This window comes from Procambarus clarkii, chromosome 86 (assembly GCF_040958095.1).
Source record: "Procambarus clarkii isolate CNS0578487 chromosome 86, FALCON_Pclarkii_2.0, whole genome shotgun sequence".
Lineage (NCBI taxonomy): Eukaryota > Metazoa > Arthropoda > Malacostraca > Decapoda > Cambaridae > Procambarus > Procambarus clarkii.
Window position 1 is genome coordinate 3,993,407 of NC_091235.1, and position 14,605 is coordinate 4,008,011.

Below are 14,605 nucleotides of genomic sequence, written 5' to 3' on the forward strand. Positions count from 1 at the left end.
ACTCAAAAAAAAATTTGAGAGGAATGTTAAACTTTCATCTGCCTGTCAGCCAATTGCAATGAGTGAATGATGATAAAACCTGAGCGCAGTGATGGAGCACCACCCTGGTGGCCTGATGCAGCAACACAAACCACCACATCCAGAAATACAATTTTCACATCCTATATAGCAATTCTCTTGCCCAAAATATAAACAACTATACAGCTGATCATAGAGGAGGTAAGCATTGGGGTACAAAAACCACTTTAAAATATCTTGCATTAAATATATGATGAAACATACAAATAATTTTTTTTCTGCAAAATATCTTTGTAAAATAGGGGTGCGTCTTTTACGCCGGCAAATACGGTACTTTAAAATAAAATACATCAATAAAAGCCATTTTATCAAAGAAATGGAAGTTTATTACCGGTAATTATGATACATGGTAAACATTTGAAATCTAAGCAGTGTAAGAAATGATAATGGTGTGCTATTTTACCAAAGCAAAAGGAAGAAAGTTTATTTCATGGGATCGGGAAGGTAAAGTGTGCCAGAAATGCAACCCCTCATTCATTATTGAACTTACTTTCATGAACTATTGACTGAACATCCAAAAATGGACTGTTACAATCCTCCCAATACATTTTGAAGTATTATGAGAAAAATGGCAACAAGAAAACCTGAACTCTCCGAGGCAACCAGCAAACCTGAGGCCAGATTCACGAAGCAGTTACGCAAGCACTTACGAACCTGTACATCTTTTCTCAATTGCTGGCGGCTTTGTTTACAATTACAGGCATACCTCAGTTTAAGAGTTTAATTGGTTCCTGGAGACGCCTCGTATTCCGAAAACTCGCATTCCGAAGCTAATTTCCCCATAAGAAATAAAGGGAAATGAATTAATCCGTTCCTGACTACCCCAAAACCCCCACATCAAACTAAATTTTTATACCTAATTCATCTAAATAAACCTACAAAACTATGTTCAAGTTATTACTTATCTTGCTGTTGAATGCTGTAGGCGTATGGAAGATGGTGATCGAGGAGGTGGGAGGAAGAGAGGAGTTACTGTTTGGAAGGGGAGTCCCCTTCCATTATCACATCAGGCAGTGAGGACTTCACTGGTATGCACACTCTGGCACATTTTGCCTGCATACCACTAGGACTTGCTTGTTTTACTAAGAATTTGTCTAATGACACTTGTTTTTCCCTACATTTTAACACTTGTCTGTAGTAAGACATCACATTATCATTTAAAAGGTCAATGCAACGGCCTGCTACAGCTTTATCTGGGTGAGTTTTTTCAACAAAACTTTGCAGTTCTTCCCATACTTCACACATTTTCTTAATCAAGAAGGGACATCCTCTACTGCCTCTACTCACAGCTATTTTCTTAGGTTGAACCTTACCAATGGCTTTCTTGAGACCCATGGTAAGATATATAATGACAACTTTTATGCTCAAATGGCCAAAAAAACGATAAAAAACTGTAAATCCTTGTGAAGAATTCAGGTGGGATAGTCACTGGACATGAGACACTGGTAAACTGAGGCGCGATCGCCATGCCACCACGCGCCAGTCGGCCTGTACACGTATCAACAAACTCGCGTTCCGAGGTAACCCTCGCCTTCCGAGACATATTTTCCGAGGAAATCCTGATCGTCTTCCGAAAAACTCGCATACAGGGACACTCGCATTCCGAGGTACCACTGTATTAAACAGTTAATGAGCTCCGAAGCACCAGGAGGCTTGTTTATAACAATAACAGTTGACTGGGAAGTTTTCATGCTTGTAAACTGTTTAATAAATATAACCAAAGCCGTCAAAGATTGAGGAAAGATGTACGTGTTCGTAAGTACTTGTGTAACTTCTTCGTGAATCTGGTCCCTGACCTCTCCTAGGCCTAATATAGTGCATGTGTACTAATTTAGGCCCAAGATAGCATATATATATGGGCTAGTCATGAGTCACAATAACATGGTTGAAAATTAGATAACTTGCTAATGGTCCAGGATGAACTGAAACATCATTTCTTTCATTTTCAGATTTGTGGGTTGGGTGACAGGTGTCTAGGATTGCTTATTTATGCCTGGAACAGGTTAAGTCAAGTTGATTTGGAACACAGATTTGCAATAATACACAACTAAACTTTTTGTGTACGACAGTATTTTAGTATGTTTGACACATGGTTGCTACAAGTTCACACTATAATTTTTGGAGGATGGGTTGCAGAAAAAAGGATGGAAGTGACTGTGTCTGACTGACTGACTGGCAGGCTTGTTCAAACAACTCCCTAGTTGCAACAGAGTAGCACTGTAAAAGCAGAGGGAATACATGCAAAAACCTGTATTGCAGCAAGTGCCTGTGCAAATTCACATTGGGATCTACCGAGGTATAAATTATGATTGAAGCTGTGAAAGAAAACATGTACGACTGGTCACCAATACTAAGAAATCTGTTCTTCCCTTACACTACACCTCTCATTCATCTGCATTTCCCACAGTTATTGCCAGTCTTCTGCCTCAAACAATTTACCACAACATATGCATTTCCTTAATTATGATTAGAACAATTTATTTGCAGTTATTAAAAATCAGATATCTTTCTTATATTTCTTAGGCCTATGACTTACTGGCATACTCAAAGCCATATAAAAAAGTATGAAGTTATACAAAAGCACAAGTACAAAATGTTGATATTGGTACTGTACTCAACACCAAACTTCCCTTGTATTACATTTCATAAAATACCTTAATATGTAAATTATTCAAGATAAAAAAATACTCATATAATTGACCATATGATTTGTTTAATTCTAAAACATATTGCTGCTCAATTGTCATAAAAATGCCTAACCAATAACCGTGTTCTTAGTAGAACACTCGTGGTAATTCAATTACCACGAGATGTATTTCTCAATACATCTATTTCTTCAAGATCTATTTCTTCAACTCTCATATTAGTTTTTGTATCAAGAGCTATTTTCCCGTGCCTCAATGTTTTCAAATGTTTACATTTACTTTTTTATCTTTGAACATAATTGATTTTGAAATAGTGAACATCAATACATACATCAGTATCAAGAGCTTCACCTGTGAAAACTTTCTCTACACCAGCTCCCGAGTACCTTGCACTCCACACATAAAAGTTTCATATGCATATAAAAGAATACAGAAACATTGACTACATACATATACTGATAAATATAGTTTTTGTGAGGTCTGTACTGTACTAACTTGCTTGTTACATGTTAATATAAACAAAATATATACAATAACTATCGTAAACTATATCACAAAATCAAGTACAGTACAGTAAATTAAAAATAATTAAAATGATCCCCTAAAAAATATTTAAGCTTTATTTTCAGATATTAATAAATAAAATAATTATTATTCTCACCGCTTACTTTTGAGTCAAATTATATGTTATAAAAAATAAATTGCATATTAATATTTCCATCAAGCCAAAAATGTGCTTTTGTCTTTGGTGTAAGTCAACACGTTTTCCACACCTGCCTTCCACTCTTGGCACCGCACATCTCCATTCTGGATACCGTACCGGCAATTGAACTTGCCTTGAAAACCGTGCGAGTGCCTGGGTATACATAACCACATCATTAGGCACACTTACACGTGGCATCAACAAGTTATGCTACTTAAAGTGATGTATAACACACGAAAAGTCAATTCAGTTACGTACATTAATTTTGTGTCATTACCGTCACCTGGAGTATAAAAATAAACTCTCCTACGAGTACCTACGCTGAAAAAGAGGAAGAGGTAGCTGCCAATAATTGCACCAATTTACCTGTAATCTAAAATAAGAAGTAAGAACAATACACACGAGTCTGTATACAATTTATAATTCTGCCTATTCCTGTATTGACTTTTCTTCAAAATGTTTTAAGAAATTGGAAAATTTAGTCTGCATTTCAACAACAGCTCAGGTGTAAATTTAACTAAATATGTAAAGAAAGACAGAGAAAGCTTTATGTATAGCTTTAAAAAGATGGTGTTTCTGCCAAACATTTAGCAGTCAAGTCAACTTTTGTATAAGGCAATTATACATTTTGATCAAGATTAACAGTACACGTTAATTCCTTAAAAACTCTTGATTAAAAACATACACTTTAACATACAAAAGGAACTTATTTCTTAAAGCTTTGTATTGTCAAATGACTAGAGAAGAATGTCTTATGCAGTCTACACTTACCTTGCTTGTATGGCCCACTAATGGCCTCTAATCACCTATCTTTATCTTAGTCCTCACCTCAAGTGACCATTTAATGTGGTCTTGTGCCCAACAGACCAACGATATACAAAATTTAATTCACACTTTAGTGTATCTTTTACAAAACATTTCACATCTTAATATTGAATATACATGCATACTGATATTTATAAACACCTTTTCGTCTGGTGTGACTTTTAACATCTATGAGGCACCAATTCTTTCAGTCTGTTGAGTGAAGCAGAGATTCACTTTGTCAGTGAGATTTTCATAAGTGGAGGCAGGACCACCCATTACTGGAGATTTGAGAGCCTTCAAGAAGAAACTGCTGCACTCCAGCATTATCTACTGTGTGCAGTGGAAAATCATGCTGTGGGACAACAAAAACCATTATTAACCATTTACCACAAGGATGCATACTGCATTGATATTCATAAACCATACTCATAATGTCAACTCTTAGTTATACAATCAGCATTGAATGTAAAGAAACACCATTTTCTGGGTTAGACCTGAAGGCTCCCAGGAGCTATCCAGGCTGATATGCTAATATTAGACTTTGGCATCAGTGTGAATGGAGTTCTTAGGCCTACCAGAGACCACAAGCCAGAACCAGGCCCCCTCAGATAGGAACAAGGAGCAATGGCCTATAGAAACCCCCATGTGGTTGGAAGCATTCTATGTCTGCCATCGACTGGGTCAGGCATCCTGAAAGGTAAGCATCCCAAAACAAACCCCTATTCTGGTTAATAAATTGCTACTGAGAGCCGAACTAGTTGGCAGAACTCCCCAAACAAAAACGAGCATGACGTCACCACGTCACCAACAGCCATTTGCGCACCTCGCCCTCTCCCCAGGAGGGGGAAGGGGGGAGCCCCAGACCCCTTGTGCCAGCTACACGAGACCCCCAGTTCTGAGGCTGGATATCAAAAACACACAAAAAAACACCGCCCAGGAGGGAGGGTGGCTGGGGAGCCTCCGGGTCTCACCCAGAAAGTGGCATTTCATTACATTCAATGCTGGTTTTCTGGGGAGAACCGCGTCAGCTTCCCGGAGCTACAGTACTTACCAAGAGATGAGAACAGGAGGGACTTACCCGGGAGGCGGTCATTGTTCGCTCCTCAACGCGAAGCTGAGACAACTGGCTGCAACCGCTGACCCAAAACGAAACAGGCCCGATGAGGCCCAGAAACATTCACGAGGTAATGAGCAGCCAGGATCCCGTTCAACCGAATAATCCCAGCGCCCGAATGTCAGCCCAAGACATATTTGGCAAAAATGGCAGCCAAAACAGCAAACTTACGAACATTGTGGGCACGGGAATAGACCGCAGGCTGGCTAGACTTAATATTAATAACCCAGCGGACCACCTGAGAGACCCAAGCCCAGGAATAGGGAAGAAGGGAAACTGAGTCAACTCAAAGCGCATCCCCGGCCACCAAAGCCATGGCGGGCAAATAACGGCGGAGAGCCGCAACCAGACACAACACACGATGCAAACCCGGCCTGACCAACCAATCAACGACCCAAGGCCCCCTCCGGAACGCAGCCGTCTCATTCTTCGTCAGAAAAGAAGGAGACGGTTGCAACCGAACAAAACAACCACCAGGACCAAAAGAGCAGAAACCCCTGCACCGGAGGAGAGCGTGAAGCTCCCCGACCTGACCCCCAGAAGCCAATGCCAACAGGAAAAGTGCCTTGGAAAAACAATTCTGAACGGAAGGGGCCACAACAAACCGAGGAGAAGAGAAACGAGAGCACCCAGTCCAAAGACCAGGACGGCTCAAGAGGCGCATGAGCCGGTCGGAGGTGAAACAACGCACGAGACAACTTGCGGAATGGGGCAGAAGTGCTATGGCGAGCGCTATGTCATGGATTCGTATCCTGGCCGGGGAGGATTTACTGGGCGCAATTCCTTAACTGTAGCCTCTGTTTAACGCAACAGTAAAATGTGTACTTGGATGAAAAAACGATTTTTCGCGGCAGGGGATCGTATTCCAGGGACCTTCCCGAAACGCTACGCGTACTAGTGGCTGTACAAGAATGTAACTACTCTTGTATACAGTATATCTAAAAAAAAAACAAAAAAAAAAAGTAACATCAACACCGAAAGCAAGCTGAAGCGGCTCCGCCAGCACTGCACAATACAAGACAACAGTATTTGACATAAGATTTTCCCAGAATCGCATCAGCCAAGGACTGAAGGTTGGGTTGCTGGTGCGAGGGTCTGGGGTTCCCCCTTCACCTCTCGGGGAGGGGGGGTTGCGCAGACAGCGGCGCAGCAACATGACTATGTCATGCTCGTTTGCTTATTTTTGTTTGGGGAGTTCTGTCCACTCGTTCGGCTTTCGGTAGCAACAGTTTCACCAGAATAGGGATTTGTTGTTCAAGCGCCTACCTTTCTGGGTGCCTGTCTCAGTCGATGGCAGACATAGAATGCTCCCAACCACATGGGGGGTTTCTATAGGCCATTGCTCCTCATGCCTCTCTAAGGGGACCAGGTTCTGGCTCGTGGTCTCTGGTAGGCAAGAACTCCAAGCACATTGACTGATGTCAGAAAAGTTATACATATCCATTCAGCCTGGATAGCTCCGGGAAGCTGGCGGAGCTCCCCCCAGCAAACACGGGCGCCGGAGGAGAGTCAGAAACTCCGCAACCCGACCCCCAGAGGTCAACGCCAACAGGAAAAGGAGACCCCCCCCCAAAAAAAAAAACACCAGAACCAAAGGGGTCACGACAAACCGAGGAGAAGAAAGAAGATAGACCACTCAGGCCAACGACTAGGATGGCAATGGAAGCTCACGAGCAGGCCAGAGGTGAAACAATGCACTAGACAGCTAGTAGAACGGAGCAAAAGGAACAGCAACACCGAACGCAAGCTGGAGCAGCCCCGCCAGTGCTATCCAATATGAGGCGACAGTATTCCGCACCAAACGACAGTCCTGGAACAACCCTGAATGGAAGGACCAGACAACCCTATCAGAGACCGAAGTACACCTATGCAGTAATAGGAAAACCGGAAGGACTGCCAGGAAACTACACATTGTCACCGAGACAAAGCACACAGGTGGGAGACCAACAACGAAGCCGCCAGTGCCAACACAAGTGACGAGAAATTCAAGACATTAACCCAGAGACGCGAAGACTCTAGGGAAAGAACGAACCAGCCTCGAACTGGGCTGGACCGATCCACAAAAAGAGGCGGAGACGCGGGAAGACCCTCAGGATCGGACACCGTGCAAAGCAGTGCCCCCATCCAAGGCTGGCAAAGAACCAGAAGGAAGGGAACCAGGAACTCAAACCCAGTGAGCCAGGAAGGAACCAACCCGGGCGAGCAGACACATCCCATCCAGGAGGAACAATGGGATCTCCTTAGGACCAACAAGGCCGAAAACAGATGGCAATGAGAAGAATCCGCTTACCGAAACAGCCAAACCGCAGACACCGCAACAGCAAGGACCAAATGATGACGAAAACTGAAGAGCCAGGGCCCATGTAGAGGCCAACGACGAAAACGAGCACCATTGACCCCGCAACCCGCAGGAGCAGCGCAACCAGCTCCAGCAGGGAAGAAAAAAAGCACGCGTCTCCGAGTTACATACGAGAACTACTCAGGACGTGTACCACACGAAAACAAAAATGTACGGTCTGGAAAAGAAACACAAAGCCATAGCCAAGACCGTAATCCTGGCCCCTCGCGTCCCAACAAAAAGGAACCGTAGGGGCAGGAGCGCTTGATCAAAAATCTACAACCACCCATAGACATTACAAAACAGAAACTGGCAGGGACACACAAGGAAAATAGAAAGATCTCAGTTCCTCAACTGAACACTGGGGCAGTCCAAAAACAGGGACCTTAACATGTACAGAGGACAACTATCACCAACACCAGTACAGGCAATAAGCACCTACCAAGATACACAACAATGTGTAGGACAGAGATAGGAAAAATGGAAATAGGTAATGATAAGACCCTACATACGGTCAAAGCACCAGTAGCTAGGAACAAGAGTGTACAAAATGACGAACGAAGAAGATCGAAGTAGCAGCCGGTAACGTAATGTACACGACCAACCATATATATACAGTGCTTCCTCAGACTAACGAACCCCGCTCTATCGAATTCCCGGAAGAGCCGAACAAATTGAATTCGGTACCAAATGTTCAGTGGAACATACAAATGTTCGATTAAGTGAGGAATGTTCGTCCAAGCGGTCACCGAGGCCGAGCGTCAGAGCTGGCTGTCATCAACTATGATTCGCCAGAGTGTAAACAGTTATGTAGTGTTTTATTATCCCTACCCATTGTTTCTAGGGAGAAATGGTGATAAAAATGGTGATAAAATGGTGTCAGGGGGGCATTGGTGAGAGAGTTGTTGTCAGGAGGCAACACGTGCTCCCCCGCCCCCACCCTCCTTCCTCCACCTGACCACAGAGACCACTCACTCTCCTCTCGTCGTCAGATGCCAAGAGTCAATTTAATGATAATTATCGCATTATCTACACTGAAAATAGCCTTTTTATTAGAAAAATGTCATATTGGAGCAATAATAATGGTGAAAATTGTAATATATACAGTACATATTTTAAACAGTTTGAACACATTTCCTTTTCACAGAATTTTTAATACAATTGGGGTGTAGATAACAGCCGGCATTGTGTGGCCGGCCGGTCGCTCCCTGAGCCATTGGGGGGGGGGGGGGGTGGGAGGGGGCGGGGGTTGTTTCCTGGATCCATCCCTCCCTCCCTCTAACAGCCTATGTACTGTACTAATACCTATAAATTTTGAGGAGGCCAATAAAACAAGCACAGGTCGTGTGAACGTTAGGCCTTGGTGAGGTGGCTGGCATCATTTGTGGTGGTGTCAGGGGAGGCAGGCGGTGTCAGGGGAGGCAGGTGGTGTCAGGGGAGGCAGGCGGTGTCAGGGGAGGCAGGTGGTGTCAGAGGAGGCAGGCGGTGTCATGGGAGGCAGGTGGGGTCAGGGGAGGCAGGCGGTGTCAGGGGAGGCAGGTGGTGTCAGGGGAGGCAGGTGGTGTCAGGGGAGGCAGGCGGTGTCAGGGGAAGCAGGTGGTGTCAGAGGAGGCAGGCGGTGTCATGGGAGGCAGGTGGGGTCAGGGGTGGCAGGTGGGGTCAGGGGAGGCAGGTGGTGTTAGGGGAGGCAGGTGGGGTCAGGGGAGGCAGGTGGTGTTAGGGGAGGCACATGGGGTCAGGGGAGGCAGGTGGTGTCAGGGGAGGCAGGTGGGGTCAGGGGAGGCAGGTGGGGTCAGGGGAGGCAGGCGGTGTCATGGGAGGCAGGTGGGGTCAGGGGAGGCAGGTGGTGTCAGGGGAGGCAGGTGGGGTCAGGGGAGGCAGGCAGTGTCAGGGGAGGCAGGTGGTGGAAAGAGGCAGGTGGTGGAAAGAGGCAGGTGGTGTCAGGGGAGGCAGGTGGGGTCAGGGGAGGCAGGCGGTGTCAGGGGAGGCAGGCGGTGTCAGGGGAGGCAGGTGGGGTCAGGGGAGGCAGGTGGTGGAAAGAGGCAGGTGGTGTCAGGGGAGGCAGGTGGGGTCAGGGGAGGCAGGCGGTGTCAGGGGAGGCAGGCGGGGTCAGGGGAGGCAGGTGGGGTCAGGGGAGGCAGGTGGTGTCAGGGGAGGCAGGTGGGGTCAGGGGAGGCAGGTGGGGTCAGGGGAGGCAGGTGGTGTCAGGGGAGGCAGGTGGGGTCAGGGGAGGCAGGTGGGGTCAGGGTAGGCAGGTGGGGTCAGGGTAGGCAGGTGGGGTCAGGGGAGGCAGGTGGGGTCAGGGGAGGCAGGTGGGGTCAGGGGAGGCAGGTGGGGTCAGGGGAGGCAGGTGGGGTCAGGGGAGGCAGGTGGGGTCAGGGGAGGCAGGTGGTGGAAAGAGGCAGGTGGGGTCAGTGGTGGAAGGTGTTGTCAGGGGAGGTGGAAGTGGAGAGAGAAGGGTGCTGACCACGCATGGCTGCCAAACCTCTCATTCATACTCTATTATAAATCTCGATCTTAGCTGTAAAATATTTATGCCAAAATATGTTAATTTTCGTGTATTAATATACATTATTAATCATTAACACGTTTTATTGTTTCCTGAAGAAAACAATAGCTGACTTGGCATTGTGGTGTGTATGGCCGGGTACCTGGGGGGTGGGGGGGTCCTGGAGGTGTGAGAGGAGACCTGTCAACCCATCATTTTTTTTTTGTCGGGCGAGTTGAGACGCTTCCAAGCCTGCTGCTTCAATACACGGTGTGGGTGGTGTGGTATGGTTTGCGTGTGGGTGGGTTGGTGTGGGTGGTGTGGTTGGGTGTGGGGGGATGATGTGGGTGGTGGTGTGGGGTGTGTGGGTGGTGGTGTGGGGAGTGTGGGTGGTGGGGGCGAATGGTGTTAGTGGTGTTGGGGATGGTGTGGGGGTGTGGGGGATGATATGGGTGGTGTGGGTGGTGGTGTGGGGTGTGTGGGGGATGGTGTGGGTGGTGGTGTGGGGTGTGTGGGTGGTGGTGTGGGGAGTGTGGGTGGTGGGGGCGAATGGTGTTAGTGGTGTGGGGGATGGTGTGGGTGGTGTGGAGGATGGTGTGGGTGGTGTGGGGGATGGTGTGGGTGGTGTGGGGGATGGTGTGGGTGGTGTGGAGGATGGTGTGGGTGGTGTGGAGGATGGTGTGGGTGGTGTGGAGGATGGTGTGGGTGGTGTGGGGGATGGTGTGGGTGGTGTGGGAGATGGTGTGGGTGGTGTGGGGGATGGTGTGGGTGGTGTGGGGGATGGTGTGGGTGGTGTGGGGGATGGTGTGGGTGGTGTGGGGGATGGTATGGGTGGTGTGGGGGATGGGGTATGGGTGGTGTGGGGGATGGTGTGGGTGGTGTGGGGGATGGTGTGGGTGGTGTGGGGGATGGTGTGGGAGATGGTGTGGGTGGTGTGGAGGATGGTATGGGTGGTGTGGGGGATGGTGTGGGTGGTGTGGAGGATGGTGTGGGGATGGTATGGGTGATGGTGTGGGTGGTGTGGAGGATGGTGTGGGGATGGTATGGGTGGTGTGGGGATGGTATGGGTGGTGTGGAGGATGGTGTGGGTGGTGTGGAGGATGGTGTGGGTGGTGTGGAGGATGGTGTGGGTGGTGTGGGGGATGGTGTGGAGGATGGTGTGGGTGGTGTGGGGGATGGTGTGGGTGGTGTGGAGGATGGTGTGGGTGGTGTGGAGGATGGTGTGGGTGGTGTGGAGGATGGTGTGGGTGGTGTGGAGGATGGTGTGAGTGGGGTGGGGGATGGTGATTCTCGCATCTCAGATTATTATTGACACCAAAAGAGCATGAAAGATATTATAATGAAGCACCACACAACAAAGAAACAAACTAATGTGTCCTGGCATATGTTTAAAAAAAAAAAAAATAAGAAGGTTGTTGGGGCCGGACGGATGGAACGAATTCCGCACTGGAACGAATCGGCTTCGCCCCATATAGTTCGTTCAAGTGAGGACACACTGTACAGAGACACACCAATGTATATAGAAGGGTGCAGTCAGGATCTGAAAGACAGACAATGAAGGAGTGTCCAGAGATCATAGACCGAGGCAAGGAATGAGAGTACAGACAGCATAGACTGAGGCAATGAAGGAGTGTCCAGAGATCATAGACCGAGGCAAGGAATGAGAGTACAGACAGCATAGACTGAGGCAATGAAGGAGTGTCCAGAGATCATAGACTGAGGCAAGGAATGAGAGTACAGACAGCATAGACTGAGGCAATGAAGGAGTGTCCAGAGATCATAGACTGAGGCAAGGAATGAGAGTACAGACAGCATAGACTGAGGCAAGGAATGAGAGTACAGACAGCATAGACTGAGGCAATGAAGGAGTGTCCAGAGATCATAGACTGAGGCAAGGAATGAGAGTACAGACAGCATAGACTGAGGCAATGAAGGAGTGTCCAGAGATCATAGACTGAGGCAAGGAATGAGAGTACAGACAGCATAGACTGAGGCAATGAAGGAGTGTCCAGAGATCATAGACCAAGGCAAGGAATGAGAGTACAGACAGCATAGACTGAGGCAATGAAGGAGTGTCCAGAGATCATAGACCGAGGCAAGGAATGAGAGTACAGACAGCATAGACTGAGACAATGAAGGAGTGTCCAGATAATGAGAAAAGATCTAGGTGCCAAAAGACTAAACAAAAGGCACCGAAATTCGGGGCTGTGATCAGAAGAATCACCGACCCAACAAGCAGTATGGTGAGGGCACAACAAGTGAATGTCGCCCCGAAACAAGAGGACAGAGCAACCTTCAAACTCGCAAGAAGCGAGAGGGGACTCAAGGATCACCTCCACTGGACCACAGAGCCCCCACAGGGTTTCCCAGGGTTATCTTGAGGTTATCTTGAAGTTATCTTGAGATGATTTCGGGGCTTTAGTGTCCCCGCGGCCCGGTCCTTGACCAGGCCTCCACCCCCAGGAAGCAGCCCGTGACAGTTGACTAACACCCAGGTACCTATTTTACTGCTAGGTAACAGGGGCATAGGGTGAAAGAAACTTTGCCCATTGTTTCTCGCCGGCACCTGGGATCGAACCCGGGACCACAGGATCATAAGTCCAGCGTGCTGTCCGCTCGGCCGACTGGCTCCCCCTACCAAACGAACTCCTAACAGCTGAACCCCTGGGACGTGTCCACTCTAGGGGGCCTATCAGTGGATACCACCAACACACAAGAAAACACACACTGACCCAAACAACAGAGAGGGGGAGGACAAGGCAGACCCCCACCAGGCAAGAACAAGCAAAAACAAAAGAAAAAACCCCGCAAGAGGACAACATACCCAGGCAGAACAGAGCCAACCATTATAATAGGTGAAAACTAGTTGTGCAGTACCCCGTGCCCCTACCAGTAACAAAAACTACCACCTCCTATCCGGAGAAAAACAAGGGTAACAAAACCCCAGCTGACCCCAAGGGTGGCCAAGTACCAAGCAGTAAAAGACACAGCGGAGGCAGATCCCAAGGTGACTTGTGGAAGGAGGGCCCCAAGGGCAGTGCTTACAGGGAACCTAGGGAAGGGAACCCTAGGCGCATGCAGCCCGAGTACCGAGGAGCCATTACTCACACACCACCTGTAGACAGAGCCCACACCACAAGGCACAGAACTGAAACAAAACAGGAGCCAGAGGCACACGACTTCTCCAGAATCGCATCAGCAAGAACTGCCGGTTGGATCACCGGCACGGGGGTCTGGGGTTCCCCTTTCCCCCTCCCCGGGAGAGAAGGGGGGGATTGTGCAGACGGCGGCGCGGCAATGTCATGCTAGTTAGCTAATTTTTGGGGGGAAGTTCTGGCCACTCGCCGGCTTTCGGTAGCAATATTTTCACCAGAATAGGCGTTTGTTTTGGGGTGCCTACCTTTTTGGATGCCTGTCCCAGTCGATGGCAGACATAGAATGCTCCCAACAACAGGGGGGGGATTTCTATAGGCCATTGCTCCTTGTGCCTCTCTGAGGGGACCAGGTTCTGGCTCATGGGCCCCGGTAGGCAAGAACTCCATGCACATCGACTGATTACAGAAAGTTATACCTATCCATTCAGCCTGGATAGCTCCAGGGAGCCGACGGGGCTCCCCCCAGAAAAGATGTTAAAGAACTCAAAGATATATAGCAGTGGTTATGAATAGCAAACTATTACCAGAGGATCATATCGAAGGTATTATGAGAGGAGCCTATGCTAAGCTTGCAAATTTCAAAATCTCTTAAATTCATGAATGGGGAAATATTAAAGAACCTGTTCACAAGTCATTACTGAAATCAGAATATGCAACAGTTGGGTGGTGTCCATATTTCAGTAATCCCATCAGCAGACCAGAAAGGTTGCACAGCAAAGGCATGTTACTAAATAGCTTCTTGATTTAAAACACAAGAGGTATGAGGAGAGGCTGGAGGCATTACCTATACCTGCTTGATACCTGCTTGATTGGGTTCTGGGAGAACTACACTTAACTAATTACACATACACTGAAAATTAAATACTCTTAAGCCACTGTATACAACACAACTGGTTGGGATTGCATATGCAAGTATTTACCTCAGACAAGGACCTCCAGGTGCAAGTCAAGGTTGTGATAAATTCTTGTAACTGGCTGCCAGATCTGAAGTAGAGTGCCCAATCTCCCGATATCTCACCAGCTTCACTACACTCAAATTCCTAAAAAGAGAACAAACTCTAATCCAGCATAATGTCATGATTTGTAAGACAATTATCTATCTTTGCCAATAAAATCAAACAAAAAATATTAATTCTTACATAATAATAATATTCCTACCCAGCCACACATTTAATGATAAACTTTCTTCCATCAAAGGTAAAATTCTGAAAATCTATAAATATTGCAGATATGATTTACTTATGGAGAAGTTTACACAATAATTTGACTAATATGTT

The 14,605-nt window shown here is 47.2% G+C and overlaps 1 protein-coding gene across 3 annotated transcripts in view; it reads right to left on the bottom strand.

Moving 5' to 3' along the window:
* Positions 1 to 372: 372 nt before the first annotated feature.
* Positions 373 to 14,605, bottom strand: part of prd1 (pruning defect 1) — a 133,589-nt gene continuing 119,356 nt past the window's right edge. For all 3 annotated transcript variants that reach the window (XM_045760038.2, XM_045760030.2, XM_069317016.1), the window contains 2 exons: positions 14,249 to 14,368; positions 373 to 4,585 (listed from right to left, as the gene is read on the bottom strand). In XM_045760038.2, coding sequence (XP_045615994.2) covers positions 4,484 to 4,585; positions 14,249 to 14,368 — 222 coding nt within the window. In that variant the 3' untranslated portion in view covers positions 373 to 4,483. The remainder of the gene's footprint in view (positions 4,586 to 14,248; positions 14,369 to 14,605) is intronic.